The sequence below is a fragment of the Calcarisporiella thermophila genome (genome assembly GCF_041956535.1).
Source record: "Calcarisporiella thermophila strain CBS 279.70 unplaced genomic scaffold VTP21scaffold_10, whole genome shotgun sequence".
Taxonomy (NCBI): Eukaryota; Fungi; Calcarisporiellomycota; class Calcarisporiellomycetes; order Calcarisporiellales; family Calcarisporiellaceae; genus Calcarisporiella; species Calcarisporiella thermophila.
In genome coordinates, this window is record NW_027192200.1 from 137364 (window position 1) to 152504 (window position 15141).

Sequence of the window (15141 nt, forward strand, 5' to 3'; positions counted from 1 at the left end):
CTAATCTCATGTGCATTTTTTTGTTCGAGACAGGATCCATTCTAGGCAGGCGGAGTGAGTGAACCAAGTTTTTATTTAATTCCTCGCTTTGATGAAGATCTTATCAAATAAAATTCTAACACCACGGATATGACGGTTTTGTTGATGACGCATTCACGTTTCGTAATGAGACTGGCTTTTTGATTTTGGACTAAACCGTCTTTATGTTCCGGAGCCTACACAATGCGCTTCCAGCAGTATATTGCCGAGTTCAGTGACGCCGTAGCCGAGGAGAACGAGTATGATCTGGCACGGTTATTACAACTTAATCCACGGCTGCAGCCCGATGTAATGCCTCCGGTAATTTACATGCTTCATTTTCGCTATAATGCTACTGTGCCATATCAAACCCCTTTGATCATAAAAGAAAAATGTAGTAATAAAAGAATGTCGAGCACGCGTCCCTTCGCCATGGGATGAGGTAGTCTACCATCATTTGGAGGTCCTGCCCGCCCTGGATAGAGGCAACTTCATTGACGCGTACGCTGAACAATCGCAGGTGGTTCAGTAGGATTTTTTTGACACAGTTCTCTCTTAACCTATATGTGGAACTGATCTTGATGCATCGTCTATCGGGGCCTTAGACATTTCCTAAGAGTACTAGTTAATCTCTCGCGGAACTCTCTGCAAGCTCTCTATTCCGTCTGTCTAGATTTACAGCAGCTGGCTATTAAGGTATTCACACTGTTCCAGATCGCCAAAAATTTAATCTCATGCTGGCTATTTTCAACGCTATAGGCTGACGAGGTGTTGGTGAGCAATGGAAAGTCAGCCGCAAAACTCGAAGATGCTGCCCGTTATATTAACAAGGCTTTCACCGCGTGCATTACGGATAGGTAATAATGGATGGCAGAATTGTTTGAGAGCCTAGCTAACATCATGCTCACTCAATAATAGAGCCAATTCATTACCTGTTTCTCGTAAATGGGGCACATACCGAATTATCAATATATTATTCAACATCTATTTTAAAGTACGTATTTTTTTGCGCTTCACACACATAAATACTTGAAACTCTCTCGAACTCTTTCTCTAGCTCAAGTCCACTAATCTCTGCAAAAACGTACTGCGAGCAGTTCGAGTATCTCATTTACCACCCCTCTCGGAATTCCCCAAATCCCACCAAGTTACCTACAAATACTATCTCGGCATCCTTCATTTTTACAACGAAGAATATGATAAGGTCTGTCATGAGATATTCCAATAACCCTGTCTATCCACCTTTCTTTCTCAATGACGATGGGCGAGTTTTTTATTGACGAGTCTTTTATTTCTCTTAGGCGGAGGAGAATCTCATGTATTCTTTCTTGTATTGCCACAAAAAATACCGAAATAACAAAGAGTAGGCTCTTCCTCTTTCTCCTCTTTTGTCATTTTGTCTTTTACAGCTTCATTTTTCTTGCTTTCCCTTTTAAAGACTAATTCTTCACTATCTCATCCCTGTTCTCCTCTTGCGCGGCGTTCTTCCCACCTCCCACCTTCTCAACTCCTATCCCAACCTCGCAAATATCTACACGCCTTTTCTTGCCGCAATCCGCACAGGCAATGTGAAGGCATTCGATGACGCACTCTACCGTGCAGAACGTCCGCTTGTACAGCGTGGAACCTACTTGACTGTAGAAAGGGCCCGATCGGTTGTGATTCGGACACTATTTAAAAAGGTCTTTAACATTATGGGACGAGAACATAAGCTGCCGCTTTCCTACTTTCGTAATGCGCTGGAGTGTGTAGGGATGAAAACAGAAATGCCCGAGGTGGAATGTATGCTGGCGAACATGATCTATAAGGTAAGCATTGGATTCACACTGTCTCTCCTCTCTCATCTCGAATCTCGATTAAACCGCTTCTGGCAATGCATCACCCCACCCTCTGTCCTCACCCTTTAGGGCTACATCCGCGGGTATCTTTCGCATGAAGCAAGCTTCATGGTCCTAAGCCAAAAAAATCCATTTCCCTCCTTTGAGAGTCTGAATGCTGCCGCTGCATCCACACCTGCCGCTGCTTCCAATTGAATTGGCGCCCTGTCACCTAGAACTGGACAAACCGGAAAAGTCTGTTTAGCATAGTCTGCAGGACATGCTTGAAAAGAAACATCCATTTTTGGCAATAAACTTGCTGGCTCCCATATGGGAGAGGTAAATTAGAAAGCGGAAACCATTATATCTAGGTGTAAAAATAATCAAAATAACAAGAAGTACATATATATAAAAAAAAAAATAAAATAAAAAGTAGTGGCCATCCGTTCACATGCTTACATCAGATTAAATGGAATAACAAAGGGGGAAACTCCAGGAATATATGACAATACAGTCACAATAAAACAAAAAAATGACCAGACACCAAACAAGCCCCAATATAAAGATAAAAGACTGAATAGAACCCCTCTCAAAACGTAACTCAACCTATGGCAGTCAGCATTCATTACGCTCTAAGTTACCACTGCTTCCCAAAGGACTGTCCAAACATTCCCTGCTGCTGGCTGGGCATTGCGCCCATGGGCTGTTGCTGCTGAGGGAAGGCTCCTTGGGTGGGGAATACTTGGCCACCGAAATTCTGCTGAAGCACCCCATTCACGCCCTGAGGGACGTAGCCACCCATCATTGGCTGCTGGCCGAATCCTGTGGCAGGCGATGAGGCTAGCGAGTGAAGGAATGAGAAAAAAAAGGGCCAGGAGGCAACTCAATGCACTTACCAGCTTGCGGGGAGTTGAAAACACTAGGACTGGATGGGTTCACCTGGCGGAATACAGCGTATCGATCTATTTAGGAATTTAAAAGTTAGCTTGGATATGCTTCAAAGTACATTAGAATCAATAAGAACCATTTGTTTGGTGCGTAGCAAATCCTTGGCCACCCACACTCATACCAGGACCACCCCCCAGAGGGCCGGTACCAATCATGCTCTGGAATACGTTCTTCGGTTGTAATTGTGGAGCCATCCCGCCTACACCAGAGACGCTGCCTCCAGTTGTGGAGGGGAAAAGGGACGCGTTGGATATGGCTGGGGAAGCTCCGTACATTCCAACCATAGGCGATCCGAAGCCTTGTCCCACACTACTAAACCCACTCCCTCCACTCATTTGAGGCTGAAGGGGTGTTGCCATCGCACCTTGGGTTGGAGCCATAGTGCTCTGCTGGTTATTGAATGGTGAGGCGGATGGAGTGGTATTCCAATTAGGTGGAATAGTTTGCCGACTAGGCACAGGCGGGGGCAAACGTGTTGCGCCTGCTCCTCCCATTGCCCCATTGCCAATCGGGCCCTGAGATAAGAGTGCACCGTTATTGTTTAGAGAAGTAAGGGGTTGTTGTTGTGTGGGCTTCCACAAAGGCTGCGAGGAGTTCATTGGCATTTGCTGTTTTGGTTGGGTGGGCGCGTAGGTTGGTACGAAAGTGTTAGGATTCGGTGAAGACGCTGGAATTAGCGGTGGAGGGAGAACGTTAGCAAGAGGAACTGTGCGAGGGGGCGGTGGTGGTGGTACAGGACGTTGTGTGGTTGTTTGAGGGAGCATGGGTTGCTGCATTGGCTGCGATGCTATATTTTGAGGATTTGGAGCAACAAACTGCTGCACTTGTTGTTGGGGTGACGCGAATTGCTGCACGGGCGAAAAGGCAAGCGACTGGGGTTGTTGCTGCGAATGTAACCCATTTTGCTGTGGGAGGTGCGTCTGGGTCATGGTCGCAGGAGTATTGGCCGTAGTAGTAGTGCTGCCAGAGGGAGCCCAGGCAGGTCCGCCGAAGTTCTGTGTAATATTACTAGTAGGTTGTGCGCGGAATTGTGGCACGGGGCGCTCCCTCGGAGGAGCAGGAGGAGGGGGAGGCTTGTTTGCCGCTAGAATATTAGAGCCGGTAGGCTTCAACTTGATACCAAATGCGTTCGCAGCCTGGCTCGGAGTGGCCGTAGAGCTGGGCAAAGGAATGGATGGTTGAGGAACGGTGGGTTGTAATTTGGGAACCAGTGGAGCAGCCAGAGATGGAGAAGTGGTGTCAGTGGATTTGGGAGTGGTTTGGGTTCGAGGCGTCCATGCATCATCGTCAAACTGATTGCTGATGGGATTTGCACTGGAGGATGAGGCGAGAGGAGGGGTTTTGGTTGGGGTGAGATGTTCTCTTGCTTTTGTGATTGCATTGAAATCGATGTTGGCGGGCGCCGAGTTCGAAGGGGAAGGGCGTGATGCTTGAAACCAAATCAATAATTATAAACGCATACCGAATCTCGAGCGGTAAAGACTTACTTTTCCTAGATGTTGCCGAACTCTTTTTGAAGATATTCGGTGCCTGAGTCACGGAAGACGTGGTGCCAGCTTGGGAATTCTCCTCTTCTTGGAGGCGACGTGCTAACTCCTCATCGCGCTGAATTTGGAGGTCAGTTTCCGACTCTGTAGTCTATTAAAAAAAAAAAGGAACAAGAACCACATCATCATCAGAAAAAAATGATACTTGCTTCGTTTGCAATTCCTTACCTCAACACCATCCTCATCTACGATACTTGCTCCTCCGAAGCTAACGCTCTTTCTAGGTTTGGTTGAGGCCGACTTTTCACCTCCACCCTTCTCATTCTCAATATATCTCTGTACACGAACAATATCGCCCTCCTTTAATCCCAATACTTTCATGATGTCGTGATCCAAAGTCGAGAAGCAACTATCATCCAACTTTTCTGCGGTGAATGCGGTTGAATAATGTAAAGCATCGTCCATTGAACACCCCGCCTTAAGGAAGAAGTCAAACCAATCGACCTCCTTCCCCGCAGGTTTAGGAGGCTTTGGTTTAGAAAGCGCGGACTTTAGAGGACTTTTCTGAGCTGCCGAAGCTGCGCGGGAAGCCACAAGCTGCGCTAGAGGGGTATCATCTGTTCTATCCTCACCAGGTTTTTGCGCAATCTTGCGCTGGATATATTCGATATCCTCGGGGCACATTTTCTCAATGGCAACAGCAATTTTCACCCCATTAACCTTGTGCAGATGGATTTTGCCTTCATGATAGCCTAAGAATTCTGCATCCACGGTGAATGTTCCACTTCGATCAGTCCATGTTCGTACGTTATCCGGATTGGGCTCTAGATTATGAATTAGAGTTAGTAAATATTGATTTTCAACTAAACAATCATATTCAAAATCATATGTTGATACTTACTCGATAACTCAGATTTCACGGCTTTTGATAGTTAATAATACCAAAATAAATAGGAAAAGTTAGAATCGGTAGTTAATGATTGTGGCTATGAAAATAATAATACCTGGAGGTGGTGTGGAGTGTCTCGCGACAGGGGTTGGTTTGGAAGGCACAACAGTTGATGGGGGTGGAGGGGGAGGTGGCGGAGGGGGTGGCGGCGGGATTACAGCACGGCCGGAGGCAGGTGCACGAGCTTAAATTTAAACCATCGATCATCAGGGCTCAAGATAATAAATGGGAGGTCATTAAAATAACAAGAATTACCTGAGGCCTTGTTTTTCTGTTCTTCGGCCTCTCTTCTTCTATTTTCCTCCTCTTCTTGCATTCGTCGTTGTTCTTCCTCTTCCTGTCGCTGTCGTTGTATATCAGCAGAATCTTCTTGCGGTGGTTCGCCCAACTGCAGATAGGTTGCAGGTACAACACCTTCGTATCCATCCTCTGTTCTGCATTTCCACCATTCATCACTGCTATAATCATCAATAATCCAAACTAGCTGATACTCATGTACCGTAAGCTCATCTTCATTCTGAGCCTCAAAATCATAGAGAGCGTGAGCAAGCTTAGGTTCCGGCTCCTGTTGTTGCTCCTGTTGTTGCTTCTGCTGTTGCTCTTGTTCTCGCTGCCTCTCTAACTCAAGTTGACGTTGCTGTTCGAGCTTTGCCTCTTCTTGTCTTCGCAAACGTTCCTCCTCCTCTTGTTGCCGAAGGCGCTCCTCTTCCTCTTGCTGTCGAAGCCTTTCTTCTTCCTCTTGTTGTCGTAACCGCTCTTCCTCTGCTTCTTGTTCCCTTGCGGCCGCATCATCTTGCGTTGGCTCACCCAGCTGAATATATGATGCTGGTACCACACCCTCATACCCTTCTTCTGTTCGGCATTTCCACCACTCTTCACTCGAATAATCATCAATTACCCATAATATCTGCCATTCTCTAACCGATAATTCGTCCTCATTTTGCCCTTCGAAAGCATAAAGCGCGTGAGCGAGCTTTAATTCCGATTCAGGAGCCTCCTGTGTGAAGGGATGATCCTCGGCGGATTGCTGCTCCTCTGTAGGAGCCTCTTCATCAATCTGCAGATAAGTTGCAGGAATTAAGCCCTCCTGTCCATCTTCCGCTCGACATCTCCACCACTCCTCGCTGCTCGACCAATCCAAAATCCATACAATTTGATTCTCACGAACAGTTAACTCATCTTCCGTTTGTGCATCAAAATCGTATACTGCGTGTGCTAATTTTGCCTCCTCTACTTCTTGATGCCCTTCAGCATCATTTGAATTATGTATATCTATAGTAGGTATCGCAGTCTGATGGCTAACGGGTGCAGAGCCAGCACTATCCCGTGCCTCCTGTAATGCGGAAACAATAGCTTTAGCATCACTTTTAGAGGATGCAGTAAATTCGAACGAGGCTCCATCAGCCCCACCGATCGAGAGGAGAACGCGCTTTGAATCCGCTGAGAAATTATTCACATCTTGGATGGGCCATTGTCGCACGGGAGTCTTCAATTTTGTTACATCGGGATAAATCCACATATATAATTAAGTATTTTGTATTAGTTCGATAGATTCAATTAAATACCTTGTCTGATTCACTCCCATAAAAGACCATGTTATTGCCAACCCCAAGATTTCCTTTTTTCTTCTTCTTCTTGTCCGCCTCCTGATGATCGATTATAATGATGTGAGAAAATTATAACCGGTTCTGGGATGAAATCTTGGTAAACTCACCGTTACGGACCAGAATTTCATCGCAGCCATAATTGCGAGCTAATTAAAAAAAATGCGGAGAAGTTCAAGATACAACCAAGGGGGATAATTCTATATAATATGAAGCCGTTAGATTTTTCTGAAAGAGAAATAAAAAGCCGCGTTGGTTCAAGAATACCCGGGCCCAAAATTTTGCGGTGAATCTAGCTCTGAGAGTATGAAAAAGGGCTGGCGGGGGAAATTCATGGGCCAGCAAGTTAAAGCATAGGATAACAATATAGCAGCAGATACAGTAAAATAGAATGAACCGTAAAATAAAAATAGTATATACAAAAATATTGATCAATAAAAGAGATTATGTATGCTCCTAGGGAATTCCATAAACACTTCTCCAGGTTGCAACGACCTGCTGCACCTTTCTGTCACACTACATCTCGTATTAAATGACTACGGCCCTGTTCGGGGTTGATAACACCACACTCTTATATGGCTGGGGAGCAATACTAAATCGATGCGAGCCTCGTACAATGTATTCTTTGCAGATTCTACTTTATGCCCAGCATTAAGAGTTTTCGAATTTTTATTCGCTATACTGCGACCTAAAAGTCTAATCTAATGAGATATATATTAATATACTACTGATTTCCTAGTAGTTTTAACTTGGCTTCGCATTTGTCGAGATATATTTAATTTTAGAGGCTAGCCTGTTTCTCTAGGTCGACGATCATGGCTATACATCTTGACCAGGATGGTGAATACGGGCTATTTATAGATACACTAAACTAGCACTTGGTGACAGCAAACAAACATGTTCTAATTCACAATATCAAATCTATAATAAGCAAAGGGCTCATTAACTTCGCTCGCCTTAACTGATTCATACCACATTATCCATGGAAAATGGAACATTTGTTTGAAGGGATGCAAAACCAAGTTCAATATAAATTCGGCAGAGCCACTGTCACTTCATGCGAAATACGTGGAAATTATTTTAGAAATATCGAATATCATATGGAGAGTGAAGCCCTTTTAAAAATCCAAAACGAGCAATGACAATTAGTAAGAAAGAAAAACAAGTAGCAGTAAAAGTAAGGGAAAATAGGCAGTATATAGCTATAAAATGTAGAAAGCACTCTCCACCAAGAAATAGAAAAAGCGAGAAAGAGTGAAAAGTTGTACAGTGTTATTAAAAATCACAACATTAAAAAAAAATAAAAAAGACAATAGCTCTTATCCGCTTCTGCCTTGTCCTCCGCCCCCCTGTCCCCCTTCACCCCCACCTGCATTAAACCCCCCCGTTCCTCCATTCATGCCAAACTGAGTGGGATAAATGTAAGGCGGTCGTCCGCCCGCCATACCCATAGCCGCCGCCATTGCCATATTTATTGCCGTAGGATCCTGCGCGAATTGCATATTGGCAAGGTAGTTTGCTGGCAAACCCGGAAGGTTTGCATACATTGCAGCAAGGGCGGAAGCAGCATTAGGGTTAGCTGCAAGCCGGTACTGCTGTTGAGCATTAGCTACAGCTTGTGCTGACATAGCAGGCCTTGCCAGAGCAGCGGAAAATTGAGCTAAAGGCATTGAGGCATTATTTGCAAGAGGCATGGTGGTATTTGCTAGTGTCGCCGCGGTTGTGGTAGGTGAAGCTCGAGATGCCATTGAGGTGCTATGTGTCGGTGTGGATGTTGACACCCATCCAGGCAAACTGCCCGAGCTTGGGCTTGAAGCTTGCTGATTTTGGAGCTCCTGCCTTGCCGATTGGTGGGATATCTGGGGTGAAGAACGAGCAGACACTTGTTGCTTCTTTTGATGCTGCGGTTGTTTTGGATGTTGTTCCAGGACTATTTGTCGAATGCGCGAGGTGAGAGTATTTATTGTAGGAGAGAATTTAGAGTTAAACGAAGGAAAGGACGAGATATCTATTGAGGCTAGGGGACGGTCTTGCGCCTGACCAGAAAGTCGAACATTAGCAAAGTATTTCAGGGTGTGGAGAGGATATTTTAAATTTACCTGTGGATTTGCTCCATCTGTTTTATAGTAGTCCGCAACCTTGGCTAGAAAAGTGAGATTTGTTTCTAGCCGCTTCACAAATTGCAAATATAATGCATCCCTTTCTGGATCCCGGCGCAATTCAAGACATAGTTGAATAATTATGGAGTTCATAGTCAACACCTGTAGACCGCATAAGTCACATCAGCGAGCTCTTAAGGTCAGTAAAAAAAAAAAACCTACCAATTCCAATAATTCTGTTTTAATAGGAAGTCCAACTTCTACCATATCTTCGTCGTTCCCTTGCTTAGTTTGTAGCCCTTGCTCTAATGATTGAACCTGCTGTGGCGGTTGCATGGCCAATTTCTGCTGTTGAATCGCAGCTTGTTGTTGACGTATTAATGCCTGCTGCTGTAATACATGTTTAGTAGTGTTGTCCTGCAATTTGTCTCCCACTATATTAGCTTGTAACGACGCATATACCCCTACGTTGGCTGGTTGCATCGGTTGTTGCGGTTGCGGTTGCGGTTGTGGTTGTTGCTGCTGTTGCTGTTGCTGTTGTTGAGCTTGAGCTTGTAATGCAGCATATTGAGCATAGGTAGTTGCAGACGATGCTGCTGATTTTGCGGGTGAACCAGCACCTGCACCTGGGAATCCAATCCCACCAAAGCGTGCATTCCAATTAGCTAACATTTGTTGAACCTGTGCTTGTTGGCTCTGCTGCTGTTGTTGCTGTTGCTGCTGTTGTTGTTGTGGCTGCTGCTGTTGCTGCGGTTGTTGCTGTGGTTGCTGCTGTGGTTGCTGCTGTGGTTGCTGCTGCTGTTTCGAATAAGGTGACTGATTGGCAGTTAAATCAGTTGATTTTCGTTGCTGGGAAATCACCTGGTTATTTTGTGGATTGGATGCAATTCCAGGGAAAAAATTAGCAGACATTAACCAAGGTTGTTGCTGGGACTGTTGTGCGATTTGTGAAAGAGACTGCTGCTGAAGTTGAAGCATTTGTTGCCGTTGTTGCTGAGCGGGATCATTTTGATTCTGGAGGTAAGATATGGAATCGAAATAGGGGGCAGAGGTGGAGAATCCACCCAGATTGGGTGGAATGGACATTATTTAAATTTAAGAGGAGAAGGATGATGAAGCGAAAACTAGTAAGAAGCGTATTTGAATATGATCGAACGATCGCGATCCAACGAATGTTTATACCGGGTAGAGGATTGTAGATTCTAGCAGACTCTCTCGTAGATCGCGAAATATTTTTCAATTCCAAAGAAATGAAAAAAAAAAAAATAAGTTGAGGGTGATTTTCTTTAAATCTAGAAGGCTGATAAATTATAGTATATTTTGGTATCGGAAAATGACCTAGAACACAACTTGAATAGAATGCAGAGATAGCCAACACCTATATTTCAAATAAATTAGCCATCATTCATTTCTTGTATTTAGTCACAAGTCATGCAAGCTTACCATTTTTTTCCATTGTAACTGTTCATAATTTAGATCGAAATGACCGCGTAGAAATTTCATTCAACTCAATATTATAAAGATTTTAAAATTATTATATTTTAATATCGATGCATTTGTATCCTGTAATCTGGTATATTTTGAGATATGAACAACATTATATATTTTCTATTCTTTTGGGACACATGCTCGCGAAAGGTCATGCTATAAAAGCATGAAGAAAGTTTTATGTCCATGTTTTCTCTAGAGTATCGGAACTGCTCGTCTCACTACTTCCTTGGTTACTTCTTCCCTTAACCATTCAATGAATTCGCTCTTTCTCGGGAAATGAATAGCCTGCTGTCCATCTCGGAACCGTATTGTTTCGATTGGGAGAACAAGTCGCGACGTACTGGCTAGAAAGGCACCTTCCCATTCTGTAGCGGTTCTCAAATCGGGAAATTCGTATTTAACTTTAATGCTCTCCCTTTCACATACAAGCAGCACCACGCGCATTATCGTCCCAAGCAGTACATACTCCAGTGGTGCGGTATGTATTTCAAAACAACACGAAGACGAATTACTAGGTAGCACAGCAAAGAAGTTTGAAGCAATGCCTTCATAGACCGCATGTAAATGATCGGTCAGCAGCACCTCATTTGTATCGGGTTGTTTGGAAGCATCGAGAGACATGCGCTCCCTTTTATCGAATGTAGATAAGTATATGCCAAAGAAATAAAAATAGACGAGTCAATAAAGATCATTACCGAACCCACTTAGAATCCTTTGCCTGTGCACTCTCGCGAGGCTCCCCCCAAACTTCCACTTTACAACGCTCCACTTGGGGGGTATGCAAATGATCGAAGTGTGCCATTAGCCTTGGCTTCATTTTCTAATACAATATACTGTCAGTGTCACTGCTGATTTTTTATCTTTGAAGAAATAACTTAGACACCTCAAAGCAATAACACGCCACTACGCCTAACTTGATATCCCCTTCAGCCGGCACGTCCTCCCTGCTCAAATATCGATGCATACCAGCGCGAAGCAATGGTATAAGAATTTCTCGTAGTGTTTGCGGGTTGCGCAAAGGTTCTAGTTCGGAGGCGATGCGTATGGGCTCTTCTGTATTATCCGCAAAAGTTGGTGGGATAAATTTCATGATACGCATAGAATTGGCAATTCGCTCAATATGCGCATCAAGCTCCACGATTGCTTTTCGATTAACGGTCCTTGCTCCAGTATATGCCCCTTGAATATATGAAGATTTTGCGTTTAACACCCATTTAAAAAGAAACAAAACGAGAGAGAAATAATTTACCACGCGGATTTTCAAGGAAGAATTCATTAGTCGAAGTTATTGTGTCTCGTATATCATAAACGGGTTTATCAGCAGAATCGAAAGGTGTTAATCTCTCGATAGACACTATAGATAGAAAATGATGTAGGAGAAATGGTTTACATTTTTACATCTCTTCTGTAACATCTAGATTGCCCTACCACTTTTGTGGAGAGATCTTTTATTTATTGTTGCATTGATGCCCATTCTACATAAAAATTCGCGTCGAGACCGTATTTGCGAGGAAGTTAAACAGAGCAACATGATAATCTACGAATGGAAAGAGGTTAGATGGGATTTCGGAGTAAAAATGTGACATTCAATATATTCGATCATAAACTCAAGCTAAAGCATTTGCGGTATCCCGTAATATGAAAACATATTTATTCAAGATAAAAAGGTCTTTTAAATAATTCAGATGCAACATGATCTTTAAGCCATAAAGATCGGAAATATCCTTCTCTAGTATATTTGTAGGTGAGAAATATTCAAAAGGCTTAGCTCACCTATAACTAGTTAAAGTAGGAAATGAAAAATTATCATTCTAAAAATAGAGGAATAAAATAATCAGTGGGAAACATGTCTAAAGATATCCGATTTTCTAGTTCTTCCCAAAGAATCGTGTTAGCACAGCCAAATAATGGGTGTTAATAACGGACGGATTATTCTGATAGAGGGACATCAGCACCCCCATCGCTATACTAAACAGAGCAACATCCCCATTTTTAACGTTACGAGCCCAGCCTGCCTCAACGACCGATTTCCAAAGAGACTCTAATGCGCGAGGAAGACAATAGAGGCCAAGCTCCAGGCGTCTCCCGGGCGCCTCAAGGAGGACACTGGATCCGCCTACCATTCCAGCAAGTAAATAAACAAACTTGTAGTCGCGATGAGTTAAGTGACGGAAAGCACATGGAGCTGAGAACCCAAGGGTGACATAAGCCGTCAAGAAGATACTGGACCGAAGAGTCGATTTCATGAACCTCTCAAAAACATAATCGGGTCTAGAAGAAGCGGTTAGAAAAGATACTATATAACGCTTCTAGTAACCAAATTACCTCTTTGTGATCTGCTTCCAGCGGAAAATAAGAGTCATCAACAAATTCAGCGGTAAGTAGAGTCGCAAGCTCCTCCGAAATTCATGCTTCATCGACCGGACCATAGAACCAGTGCATGTTGAGCTCAACGGATGGTGCATTGCACATGGAATAAATTCGTGTGTTGCACCCTTAGGTATGGCAGTGGCAATGTTGGGGCTGAAATTCGCAGCAATGTATTCACGTGGGGTGACTCCTTCAGGGAATTTGATTGCATCAGGTAAGTGTCCAAATTGATCGACGTAGGTTGATACCGCGTTAATAAGATGCGGACCCATCGCACCAAAGTCCCGAAATCCTGAATGGTTCAGCAAGAAACTGTAGTATGACCGCGGGAGCGTCTCGGGTTTGAACACGAACGAATAAATAATCTGAGAGTTTGCGGCAATAAATACAAGCGCACCAGACCATTGCTCAAGCTTTTGCGACAAAATTTCGTCCCATTCCTCCCGGATATATTGAATCCAGGTCTTAGGTGGAGCGCCTTCCTTCTGTTCGCGTTTCTTTTTTCGATAGCTGGCCCATTGTTGCATAAGCCAAGCGCACCCGAATTGCGCACTTCGGGTTACAAGATATAACATGATCGCAAGGCGACGTCCTTTGTTTCGTTCAAGCAAAAGTGTAAGCCCAGCTAGTGAGCCAGCAATAAAGGCGTTTAAACCGTCTCCTCCTTTGACATTACGCAAGTGTCGTATCGCGCAAAGCGAAGCCTTATAAGTTGTGATAAAAGAAGAGAGGAAGATTGCAAAGGAAACTGTATCCCTATAAGAAAATTCAAATTTAATATAGCTTATATTTTAACAAAATAACCTAAGTAAATATTACTTTCCCCCCGCTTTTTTAAGATAATAAGGCCTAAAAATCATAGATAAGAGATATCGTACCCATTGAAAATAAAAGGTAGAATAATTATAAATTTACTTTTTAAAGAGTCGACCAGTAAGCAATGCCTATTAACCGAAATGCAGTAAAAAAAATTAGGGCAAAGAATAAATTATTACAATTATTGACTTACTGGAGCTATGGAAATTAGATATTTCACAATGTACGCAACTGTAAAAGATTTGAGAAATCCTCGAGTAGCATTTTGGGCACAGGTTTTCCCATCGTGGTGACACAGCTTTTCTTTGGACTCGTCTCCATTAAGTGGCTCTAAGGCAAGTCTACGTAAGCTTTGACTGTGTGGTTATAAAGATTTATTAACATCATATTTGTTAGGGTCAGTGTAGTCTTTAATCATAGCCGTATTGTGGTGACATTAAATTACCTGCTCAACTGTCGTATTCGCTCGCCAAACTTAGTGAACCCCGCAAGAACAACCTCTTTTTCCTTGTCAGTAAGTGCCTTACTAATGAGCTGCGCTAGAACTTCGAGAAAGTTCTCCCAGGCAATTGATATGGCCGACATTGCTGCTCTAGATAGCCACTAAATCCTCCCTGCTTGAATTATGTGATGTCAAATTTGCGGGGTCGTTTGGAGCAATTTAAGAGTGAAAAATTTGTTGGGTATCTCCCAAGCATCCAAAATAATTGGGCAAGGCATGTGAAAGCAGTATGAGTGGCGCAGCATATCTGAATTACTGAGTGCTTTGAGAGAGAGTATTTAGATTAAGTTCAATTAGGGTAGAGGCTAATCTAGCATTAGGTCGAGATAGAGATGGTCACTCAAATGTAGAATGTGCTTCCTTAGTTGATTAGTATCCAGGAGACCAATGTCCCTATCTCTCAATATAGATTTGGATTTATCGCCGAGACGCACAAGAGAGAAATGCAATTTCAGTTATATTAGGATCAAGTGGCGTTCTAGAGCTATTCTGATAACCCTTTGAGAGGGAAATGGCACTGCGTTACACTAATTGTTTCCGCGGGATTGACCAAAAGACCACTCCTGACAGTTGAAAGCAAGAGTTTGTTTACGTATCTGAGGTCAACTGTGTTGTTTGATTTATATTAAATATGAAACCATACAATTAATGCACTACATTAATATATTGGGGCACGTACGGGAGAGAAGAATTATTTAGGAAAAGTCTTATGGTACTTGGTATCTGATATAATCTAAATAGAATTATTTCTATAGCACAAAGTCTTAATTTAATTGGAATATTGCTTAGCTTTACTAGTAAACTATAGATGTAGAAATATATATCAAAATTAATTCAACTATTTATCCTTCCAAATTTCAAAAAAAAAAATAAGTGTTGAATTAATTAGAATATAGTTCAATCTTTGGACTGCTCAAAGTGGAAATATTGTGTTAATTCAACACTGCATTATTAAGTGAAATCAAAACCCGAACCCATAATGGTAACCTAACCTAATGTGAAATTGCTTCGTATAAAAGATGCCCGTAAGTTGGCAAGAA

At 43.0% G+C, this 15141-nt stretch overlaps 5 protein-coding genes across 5 annotated transcripts; 1 reads left to right on the plus strand and 4 right to left on the minus strand.

Annotated features, from left to right (window-relative positions):
- Positions 1 to 222: 222 nt before the first annotated feature.
- VTP21DRAFT_774 (uncharacterized protein) lies at positions 223 to 2051 on the plus strand (the record flags this gene model as incomplete). Its single annotated transcript, XM_069398514.1, has 9 exons — positions 223 to 339; positions 407 to 546; positions 624 to 714; positions 778 to 875; positions 937 to 1012; positions 1076 to 1222; positions 1320 to 1381; positions 1457 to 1826; positions 1926 to 2051. 9 exons carry the CDS (start codon positions 223 to 225, stop codon positions 2049 to 2051), a joined length of 1227 nt encoding a protein of 408 aa, XP_069251664.1.
- Positions 2052 to 2472: 421 nt separating this feature from the next.
- VTP21DRAFT_775 (uncharacterized protein) lies at positions 2473 to 6963 on the minus strand (the record flags this gene model as incomplete). Its single annotated transcript, XM_069398525.1, has 10 exons — positions 2473 to 2675; positions 2732 to 2797; positions 2860 to 4212; positions 4271 to 4421; positions 4499 to 5094; positions 5172 to 5192; positions 5275 to 5403; positions 5475 to 6705; positions 6785 to 6865; positions 6934 to 6963. 10 exons carry the CDS (start codon positions 6961 to 6963, stop codon positions 2473 to 2475), a joined length of 3861 nt encoding a protein of 1286 aa, XP_069251665.1.
- Positions 6964 to 8142: 1179 nt separating this feature from the next.
- On the minus strand, positions 8143 to 10008 carry VTP21DRAFT_776 (uncharacterized protein; the record flags this gene model as incomplete). The annotated part of the gene is made up of 4 exons (XM_069398536.1): positions 8143 to 8859; positions 8923 to 9084; positions 9145 to 9312; positions 9385 to 10008. 4 exons carry the CDS (start codon positions 10006 to 10008, stop codon positions 8143 to 8145), a joined length of 1671 nt encoding a protein of 556 aa, XP_069251666.1.
- A 597-nt stretch (positions 10009 to 10605) lies between these two features.
- On the minus strand, positions 10606 to 11944 carry VTP21DRAFT_777 (uncharacterized protein; the record flags this gene model as incomplete). Its single annotated transcript, XM_069398547.1, has 5 exons — positions 10606 to 11041; positions 11109 to 11233; positions 11297 to 11592; positions 11663 to 11767; positions 11842 to 11944. The coding sequence occupies 5 exons, from the start codon at positions 11942 to 11944 to the stop codon at positions 10606 to 10608; spliced, it is 1065 nt and encodes a 354-aa protein (XP_069251667.1).
- A 337-nt stretch (positions 11945 to 12281) lies between these two features.
- On the minus strand, positions 12282 to 14184 carry VTP21DRAFT_778 (uncharacterized protein; the record flags this gene model as incomplete). The annotated part of the gene is made up of 6 exons (XM_069398558.1): positions 12282 to 12684; positions 12739 to 13539; positions 13603 to 13632; positions 13699 to 13727; positions 13793 to 13955; positions 14045 to 14184. 6 exons carry the CDS (start codon positions 14182 to 14184, stop codon positions 12282 to 12284), a joined length of 1566 nt encoding a protein of 521 aa, XP_069251668.1.
- Between the last annotated feature and the right edge of the window lie 957 nt (positions 14185 to 15141).